The 10,474-nt window shown below is 44.2% G+C and overlaps 1 protein-coding gene across 1 annotated transcript; it reads left to right on the top strand.

Annotated features, from left to right (window-relative positions):
• Positions 1-5,030: 5,030 nt before the first annotated feature.
• On the top strand, positions 5,031-8,159 carry LOC143028738 (crustacean hyperglycemic hormones 5-like). The gene is made up of 4 exons (XM_076191108.1): positions 5,031-5,246; positions 5,688-5,744; positions 6,228-6,388; positions 7,300-8,159. The coding sequence occupies exons 1-4, from the start codon at positions 5,031-5,033 to the stop codon at positions 7,412-7,414; spliced, it is 549 nt and encodes a 182-aa protein (XP_076047223.1). The 3' UTR covers positions 7,415-8,159.
• The last annotated feature ends 2,315 nt before the right edge of the window (positions 8,160-10,474 follow it).

The following is a 10,474-nucleotide window of genomic DNA, read 5'->3' as shown; positions in this document are numbered from 1 at the left end:
CGGGGAGCTTCCGATTGTTCCACATGTAAACTTGGGACCATAATGTCCAGCTTACTAAGTTTGCTACTCACATACCAAAAGAACTGACAACTACGTGTGTGGGTGTGAGAGAGAGAGAGACGTAAGGAGAATAATGCATGATTTAATGTCTGCAAACAAACAAATAGGTACAGAAAAAATAATGAATCAATAAATAACAAATTTATTTATTATAAATAAATAGATAAACTGGTAAATTGATAAATAGATAGATGAATAAATAGACAGATATATAAACATACAAAGAAATAGACTAGATAATTTAGTCGAGTGATGCAGAGGACATTCTTGGGCCACAGTAACTAATAAGGGTTCCTCGTTCTCCTGCAGGAGACGTCGCCGAGCCAGCTGACTTGCGCCCTCCTCCTCCTCGGAATCCTCCTCCTATCGTGCCAGGAGAGGACATTTCGTTGCCAATAACCCTCGCTCCTATCCTTGGCGCCAATGTCGCACCAGTGAGATCGAAACATAGAGGTGCTAAAGGAGAGACTTCGAATGAGGGCGGTTAGAGATGAGAGGAAATGGTAGAAATTTAAAGTCATCTGCGCTCTTTTTTCGAGAGAGAGAAGTCTTCATGAATAAGAGAAGGTTGCGTGACTGTGGTCCGTAGGGGTATCTCAAAAGCCCCATACGAGGCTCATCAGGTAAGAAAGTGATATTGTATCAGGCAAACGAGGCAGTGGCCCCACTGGTTTTGACCGAAGCCCAGTGCAGGGGTTCAATGCACCTGTCATGCTCTCGTAAGCATTGCAGTTTTACTCAGGTTCTGAAAAAAATGCTCAATGAGTCTTTTGCAGCGCAAAGTGGTGCTGGGGGGCTTGCCTTGGCTGAATAAAATTGTGTGGTGGCAGCCAAAACAAATGTGTTAGTCGGCAGTATTGGTGGAAGAGGCTGATTTTTGTTGTCATTAAGAGGTACTCGGATGTGAATTCCATTTCGCTTATTTCAACGTTGCGACTGACTTCGATTAAAGTCATCTCCAGCGGCAAACGTTTGTCCAAGGCTTTGACACTATGGTTTCCTTGACTTTTCCGAGCATCCCCCCTCCCCCTCAAGACCTCAAACTACATTATTTCCGACGTCGAACTGACTGCTTCAAGTACCGAACTCGTAGATTAGCAGTCTCCACGCGAAGTGCCAGCCTCTCTCTCTCTCTGTATTTCTCCACTACGAGACATTAACCCATCATCTACATGTTGCTGTCTTGCCGACTACCAGAAGATTCCCCTACCAGAAGTTATCAAGTATGAGTCACTCCTCAAGCAATTCATTTGTTCCCGAGACTTGAAGATCGGAACAAACGACTTTCCGTTGGTGCGACCTCTAGCAACCAGAATCGAGACTCATCCACACCATAATCAAGACTAATTTTCGACCACCTGTTCTTACATGCTGTATACAAGCGCACAACTAGCTACCCTAACTAGTAACTGTTTAAGCATCCATTTACTGTATAACTCATGTAACTATATACATTTAGATTTTCATATAGCTTCATGTATATTACTATTGTTTGGTTATTACATGTCCAATTGCGTTGTTTATGTTTATTTTACTATTGCAAATAATAATTTTAAGGATTTTTTTTTTTTAATTATTCTGCCTAAACTCTGTCACTCGTCCGTCCGATGTGCGCACGCCCTTTTTTTTTTTTTTTTTTTTTTTTATCCATGTCGCGACCAGTCTGGCACATAGGTGGGTCGTGGCACTCTGTAAGACCAGTGCTGCCGCCGGGCCAGAACCAAAGTCCTGTGCTGCTGCTGTCGGGCGAAACTCCTACCACTATCTGGCGCACAGTCCTGCAGCTACCGCCGCCGCCGGGCCGTACCCTTTTCAGTGTGAAAAGACCTTACGCTGCTGCTGCTCCTGCTGCGGGGCATCACGTTCCTCCCCTCTCTCTCATGTACACGAAGTCCCGTTGTTGCTGCTGCCGGGCCGTGCTCTAAAAACTTTCTTCTACCTTCTTCAAGACATCGACTAGCGGCGACCGTGGATCCCCCGGAATTCTCGACAAGGATCTGCTTGACGACGCACCAGGGGAAGACGCCGTGGCGGCTGACGCCCATCAGCCGCACGCCCAGCCGCCCAGTATTTCTCCCGCAGGTCGCCCGCTGCACACACTGGCCAGAGGACTCGCCTAAGGTCCTCCGGCTTACCGCCACTTCGGTGCCAGCAGACTCTCAACGCCCACTTTGGATTGGTTACGAGTACCTCCGCCCATCTCGCCTTGTTCGCCGGTAGCACAGGCGCTGCAGTTTTAATGGGACGGCCCTCACCTTAACTGCTCGCACATTGAAGCTTGTGTACGTACATGGCACTTCCCATTGTAGTAAATCTAGTATTTGTCGTGCCTTTGGCTCTTTTCCCCTCAACCCTAACACACATACTCAAAAACACAGCACAAACACACACACACACACACACACACACACACATTCACAAGCACACGTAGCACTCTTAGTACCTTACCCTGGTCGAACCACTTTGAGCTTTATAGGAACCGACAGTTGCTCACAAGACAGTTGTTCAAGGGCTAGATTTTCAGAGCGCAGTATTGGCGAAGAGGGCCAGATCTGCTCACAATTCGAAAACTTGTTTTTATATGCCCAATAACGTTTACGCCAAAATGATTCACAATGACTATCTTACCCTTATCCTTAAAAGAAATATTTTGTCTTTGAGGAACTTACGACTAAAATTTCCGTTGAGTACTTCAAGTTGGAATTCTTGTGTTATGTATCTTTCAAATCCAAATTTGTACATACCATTTTCTCTACACGTTTGTCCGCTTAGCTGCAGGACTTTGTGCGCCAGATAGTCGTAGGAGTTTCGCCTAGTCTTACAGAGTGTCACGACCCACCTACGGGCCAGTCTGGTGGGGACCAAAAAAATAAATAAAGATGAAAAAAAAAAAAAGGGCGTGAGCACCTTGGACGTGTGACAGAGTTCAGGCAGAATAAGTAAACTCTTCATTAAAATTACTATTTACAATGGTAGAATAAACATAACAGCACAAATGAACGTAGAATAAGAAAAAATAGCAATACACTCGTACATCAAGCTATATGAAAATCTAAATGCATATATGTTACATGAATTAAGCCATAAATGGGTACTTAAACAGTTACCAGGTAGAGCATCTACCTGTGCGCTTGTATGCAGCATGTAAGAACAGGTGGTCGAAATGAAGTCTTGATTATGGTAGACGAGTCTCGATTCTGGTTGCTAGAAGTCGCACCAACGGAAAGTCGTTTGGTCCGATCTTCAAGTCTCGGGAACAAATGAATTGCTTGAGGAAAGACTGATGCATGATAACTTCTGTAGGGGAATCTTCTGGTAGTCGGTAAGACGGCAACATGTAGATGATGGGTAAATGTCTCGTAGTGGAGAAATAAAAGAGAGAGGCTGGCACTTCGCGTGGAGATTGCTGATTTACGAGTTCGGTACTTGAAGCAGTCAGTTCGGCGTCGGAAATAATGTAGTTTGAGGTCTTGAGGGGGAGGGGGGATGCTCGGCAAAGTCGAGGGAACCCGAGTGTCAAAGCCTTGGGCAAAAGTATGTCACCGGAGATGACTTTAATCAGAGTCAGTTGCAATATTGAAATAAACTAAATGGAATTCACATCTGAGTACCTCATAATGATAAAAATATTCCATTAGCCCCTGCACCAATACTGCCGACTAATGCATTTGTTTTGGCTGTCGCCACGCGATTTTATTCAGCCAGGATAAAAAAAAAAAAAACAGCCCCACCTTGCGCTGCAAAAGACTCATTGAGCATTTTTTTTCAGAACCTGAGTAAAACTGCAATGCTTATCAGAGGACTTCTGCCGAACCAGCATGAGAGGTGCATTGAACCCCTGCACTGGGCTTCGGTCAAAACCAGTGGAGCCACCGTATGGGGCTTTAGAGACACCCCTACGGACCACAGTCACATAACCTTCTCTTATTCATGAAGACTTCTCTCTCGAAAAAAGAGCGCAGATGGCTTTAAATTTCTACAATTTCCTCTCATCTCTAACCGCCCTCATACGAAGTCTCTCCTTTAACACCCCTATGTCTCGATCTCACTGGTGCGACATTGGCGCCAAGGGTAGGAGCGAGGGTTATTGGCAACGAAATGTCCTCTCCTGGCACGATAGGAGGAGGATTCCGAGGAGGAGGGCGCAAGTCAGCTGGCTCGGCGACGTTTCCTGCAGGAGAACGAGGAACCCTTATTAGTTACTGTGGCCCAAGAATGTCCTCTGCATCATTGAACTAGATTATTTATTCTATTTCTTTATCTATTTATATATCTGTCTATTTCTTTATTTATTTTCTGTTTATCGATTTATCAATTAATTTATCTATGATAATTTCATTTGTTTATTATTCATTGATTTATTAATTTTTTCTCTACCCATTTATTTGTTTGTTTGCAGACATTAAAATAATTCATTATCCTCCTTCTTACGTCACGCGCGCACACACACACACACACACACACACACACACACACACACACACACACACACACACACACACACACACACACACACACACACACACACACACACACACACACACACACACACACACACACCCACACACACACACACACACACACACACACACACACAATGGAAATCATTGCTAGGAATTATTTACTAAAACGGGACAATGGAAAAACAAGAGGACATGAAAAGAAACTCAAAAAGGATAAATATAGAAGAGATCTGAAAAAATAGCTTCCCACACAGAGTGATGGATGCCTGGAATAATTTAGATAAAGAAACAGTGTGTGCAAACACTTAAGATTTTAAGAAAAAACTCGATGCTGAATGATACAAAGACGAGTCACCACGAGCATAGCTCCCTTCCCATATAATACAACTAGATAAATACACACACAGGTATTTTGGTATGCGAGTAGCAAACTTACCAAGCTAGACATTATGGTCCCGAGTTTACATGTGGGACAATTGGAAGCTCCCCGCAGGTTAATTGTCCTTGATGACGTTCTTGCACAAGCGCAAGACATCCAGAGGCTTCTCCTCCTCCTCCTCAGGAGGACTCCAGGTCTGCGTATATAAGGAACGGACCGAGGTGTCCTTTCACCAGTTTTCTTCAGTCTTGACCACTTTGGAGAGGGTCTACCCGTACGACAGTTTCCCACTCCATCTCACTTCGGTCGAAGGGTTCCCTCGCACAGGAATGGTTGCCAGTCAGGTAAAGAGAGAGAGAGCGACGGTGCATCGCCCATCAGGGATTTGGCGAACTGGATGCACGGACGAGTAGGAGGCCAGAGGACTTCTTTCCCGCTAACTAACGCCAGGCCGGGGGGACGGGAGCCCGGGGCACAAATTGGTCTGACCGTGGAAATCCAGCGAACTCGCCAAGTCCGCTCCTGGTAGCCAGACCGTGACTCGGTGCCAGCAGAGATTTATGTTCGATTACCTCAGGAACTCTTGTTCGAGACGAAGCCAGTCTTCTGGCAGCTCCATCAGAGTATCGTACAAGTCCTCCTCCTCCTACGTAGAGTCCATGATTCTCGAGTTCCTTTTGAGCGCTCTCTTTTAGTGTTTTGGAGATGAATCTGCTTGTGTTGATAGCTCGTTTTATAGACACCCACCATGAGTGTTCCTAATGTTTGACATTCCTCACCTTCAGACTCACGGACGCCCCCTGGCCTTCATCCTCCTCCTCGGGCTTCTACTGGCACATCAGGTGAGCAAGTGTCACCTCCAACCAAGGTGGTCCTTCAGCTGGGCAGACAAACGTCAGATGATCGAGGTGGTTGTTCCTCGGTCGAGCAGGATTTCTCCTTTTACTCCACAGGAAACAAAGGGAAAAATGGAATTGGTTAACAAAATGAACGAAATTGATACACTACACGAATGGTTATTCTGCTGTTAGTGTACCTACCGCTGTAAGAAGGATTGTAGAAGAAAGAAGTATTCATGCATCTTTTTCTTAGTGCATTTTTTTTTCGCTTAATTTCTAGCAGGCCACTCGAAAGGAGACATTCTCCGGTCATACATTCGAATTATTAATTTAACCAACTTACAAATTGATTCCATATCTCCTATTTACCCATCGATCTATTTTATTCATTCATTTGTCTATCGATTTTTGTGGCGAGGACTTGTTGTTGTCTTTTTCGTGCCGTGAACTGACTACGATCTCCCCTCCCTGACCCATCCGGAACAGTGCCGTGGCGGCATCATCAAAGTTCGGACAAACACCATGAGGGAGTTCCTGTCGCTGAAATGCGGCGGAGAGTATGATAAGGGCGAGTATGCAGTCCTGACGCGGATCTGCGACGACTGCTACAACCTCGCCAGGAACGCTACCGTCTTTCTCGGATGCAGGTGAGACATTCGTGGCGTCACGAGGGAGGGACGGAGGAAGGGAGGGAGGGTTGGCACCGAGAGGAAGGAAAGTTGGTTAGCTGATTACTCTGTCCTTCCTAAACACAATCAACAATAATAACAACATCTGAACCCTTACGTGGAGTCGACTGCATTAGTGCGTGGAGGTCAGTACTTCAAGAATTTCATTAAAACTCCTATGGAGTCAGGCCAGTCTCGGTCCTTCCAAAACGCACTCAAGTAATACACTCACAACAATGTTTTCCCACCAAACCCTCACATGGAAGTGTGGGAAGTCAGTACTTGAGGGATTTCATGGAATAATCACACAACATTCTTTCAAAGCTAATCTCCAAAAACAGAACTACTGATATAATCAACAATGAAATACAAATATTTTATTCCCATTGATGTGAATCATATAAAGTAAAGGTCAGATGTAGTTTTCGGATTTTCTCGTGATAAATTTGTTCCGAAATCTCTCATGAAAGCATGCAGTCTCAAATTCAAAAATTTATAGAGTTACTTTGAATTGCCACAAAAATAATAATGATGTTTTCTTTCTCCCACATCCCTTGACCTCTTGCGCTCCATTCCTTTCCAACAACTTCTGTTCCCCTCCTCTTCCATACCACCCCATTTCACCTCCTGGTCTTACTCGGCCTCTTTCCACCCTAATCTACTTCGTCTTGCATTCCCCCCATCCTCTCTTCCCAACCCCACTCACATTCTTTTCCAATCCACCTCATCCCGTTCTCCCCTCTGGTCCATTCTACTCTCACTTGAATCCCCCTTACTATCACTCTACTCCCCAACCCCCCTCACTCTCCTTATGTTCTCATCTTTTCTTCCCTCTCCTACTGTCCTCCTTGTGCACCTCCACCACCACCACCACCACCTACTGCCACCAGGGCCAACTGTTTCCGCAATGAGCTCTTCCCCAAGTGCGTCAATTTCCTCATGGAGCAACACCGTCAGGAGGAGCTCAACAGTAAGGTCGCCCTTGTCAGCGGCGAGTCCTTCTAGCAATGTCCAGACTTTGCCTTTCGATACCATCTTCAAGTGTAATTTGACATTTTGATAAATTTCAACACACTGACTGCAGAGTATGCAAATTGTGTCACAGATTATTTTTCATGAGTACATCTTATGCACTCTCAAATTTGATTTTGAGGTTATTACTTTCCTGCAAATTTCCCATGTATCTACATATACATTTTCTTTTATTATGATAAAACATGAGTCACTAGCACACAGAGCCCTTTCATGCCTAAGTGCCGCCCTAGGTCAAAGTTGTCAGTGACGCCTCCCCCCCCCTCCTCATAACCACTTACCATCTCCACCATCCCTTACTGCCATTTATAGCTATTGTCTTCAGAAAAAAAATGTATTTAATGTCCCTACTGCGGAAGGGACAAGGGAAATTTCTTCATATTCTGTTGATTCTAACACAAAATTCGTATATTACGGCAAAGTACTGAGGGCTCCTCTGACCTTTTTATTATTGTAATTATTTTGTCAGCCTTATGGACAGCACGTCCAGACTAGAATTGCCACCCCAGGGCATATGCCCTCCACCCCCACCCCATGTGAGGGTCCTGCTAGCAAATTTCTGGGTATATCAATCCACCCTCAACACCACCATCACCACTTCCAATGAAACATACGACTGTGATTTCTCCACTATCTGTGCTGTGGGACTCATTTACATATCCATGTGATGTATTCTGACCAGTGATGAGAAGGAATGAATAAATTTCTGCAAGCATTACCACATTCTTTTGTCTTTACCTGTGAAATATTGCAGTTTATACCAATACACCCAGGAGGTCTTTTAATCCAACACTTGCCAACCGCCACTTGTGCAGACGTTTGGCCCCAGGACATAAACCCACTATGGCAATTGGTCAAGGACATAAAACACCACCAATTCCCAAAGTGGGTTTATGTCCTTGACCCAAACATCTTCACAAGTGGCGGTTGGCGCGTGTTGCATGAAGAGACCTTGGTGTACAAGCACACAAACACACACACACAAAAGATATTTTTACAAATTTCAGACTACAATATGTTGCAGTGACATGGTAACCACACAATACAAATGATATAAAAAAGACCAAGGAACAATTAAATTGATCATCAGCCTAAAAGATAAGCCATACAAGATGAAATTAAATGTTCTAGTCCTGTAACTGTTAAGAGAAAGAAGATAAAACGGAGATGTAATTGAAGTGTATAGGTCAAAGATGGGAGTAGACAAAATTAACAGAAGATCTGTTTTGGAACAGGATACCGTATCACAGAGTCATGGGAATAAATTGCAAAAAACTTTGTATGTCTGATGGATACAAAAAAAAAGAAAAGAAAAAAAAACATAAAAAAGGAGGGCATAAGAAAGGAGACTGCAAGAGACCAGAAGGCCTACACTGGGCAGTTCCATGTCCATCACCACCTATCATCCCCATCCATAAAGTTGCCTAACCTACTATTAAAACAGCTGATACTTTCACAGCTCACTACATGGTTACTAAATCTATTCCATTTGTTTACCACTTTATTGGTAAGCCAGTTCTTTCTTCTTAAATCTACATTTGTCTAATTCAAATCCATTACTGTGAGTCTTACCCTGTTGTCTTAATATGATGACTTTGTCTGTACCACCCTTGCAAACTCCTAGATAATGGAAAAGTGGAGATAAAACCCTAGTGAAGTTTTCAATGAAGCTACAGGTCAGGCTGAGATATGATATGAACGTTTCCAATCTGTGTTCATTAAGGAGAGTGATTTCATAATGTAATGTGTGCAACAATGGTGGATCAGAAGATGTGAGCATTGCAGTGATGGAAATACTAGAACTCTTGGAGTGACTGGATGTGAAGAAAGACTCGGGGCCTGATGGGGTCTCTAACTGAATAATTATGGAATGCATAGTCCTGCGGGGTTTACTTGGGCCTGAAGGTGAAAAACGGGAGAAAAGACCCAAATTTGGAGGGGCGCCACCGTCACGCCCTTAGGCTCAGGCTCCTCGCGCCTACCTCGCCGTAGACTGTGCCCAACTCCCTCCCTCTGGTCTAAGTTTGGGCCAAATCGGTCACCTGCCGATTTTCGGCAGAATTCATGGCTGTTACCATAGCTGTGGTAACGTGGTCTTCATGAAGAGTGGAGAGAGTTCCTTCCAATGCTAGACGACGAACACAGATTCAGGCTGAGATAAGACGTCAGAATCAATTGCAGCACCTGAAATGCGCACCGGGACTTGAACTGAATTTGAAGGTTCAATATAATGCTCGCCTACAACAGCAGCATCACAAGAAAGAATAGGAGAGGCAAAACGATTAGAATCTTTTGAAGACAACTGAATGGTCTGATCATGCACAGAAGAGGAACTGAATATGGAATAACAGTATTATGAAAAGGCAGTACACGGCACTTAGGATATATATCTATGCCATGAGATGTAGGAGCATCAATGCCCAAGAGGCAATCACACATAAGAAAAGTTCTAGAAACAACAGCAAAAGTAACATGGAAAACGGTAGCATGCGAGGAAAACCTTAAGGGAAAGCGAACAGACCCAAGAATTGGCAAGGGAGAACCTTGTAAAGAATGCAAAATATTACAAAAAAAGAGATAAAGGGCGATTGTACAAATCCCTGAGAGCATGATAAGCCTTTCAACCTATAAGACTACATTCTGCACCAGCATCTACTGTGACTGAGATAGGTGTGCTCTCCGTAAGAAATTGGAAAGTGAGTAATTGAGAAGACTCAGCAGCCACCAAAGGGATCATCTGAGGCCGGCTATTATTGGTCAATTCCTTGGTTTGTGATGTGGGCGCCGGTGAAAATGGGACTTAATTCGCCTAAGTTGAAAAGAGGCCTCTGCCTTAAGTTCCAGAATCTTTGAACATTAATCAGTCGAATGTTTACATTGAGCATGGACATGACAGTAGCTAAATTCATCCTGAGGCAATACTCTAGAGGTCATATGTCACGTTAGAGGAGGCATCAGAGAAATTCCTACGGACAGGGGACTGCCTTGACTTGTGCTTGTGACGCTTACGGCGAAAGCATAAAGCCTTTGAGT

Source organism: Oratosquilla oratoria, chromosome 10, assembly GCF_046742065.1.
Source record: "Oratosquilla oratoria isolate Oo_2021 chromosome 10, ASM4674206v1, whole genome shotgun sequence".
Taxonomy (NCBI): Eukaryota; Metazoa; Arthropoda; class Malacostraca; order Stomatopoda; family Squillidae; genus Oratosquilla; species Oratosquilla oratoria.
Note: the sequence above shows the minus strand (reverse complement) of the source record. Positions and strands in the feature narration are given on the sequence as shown.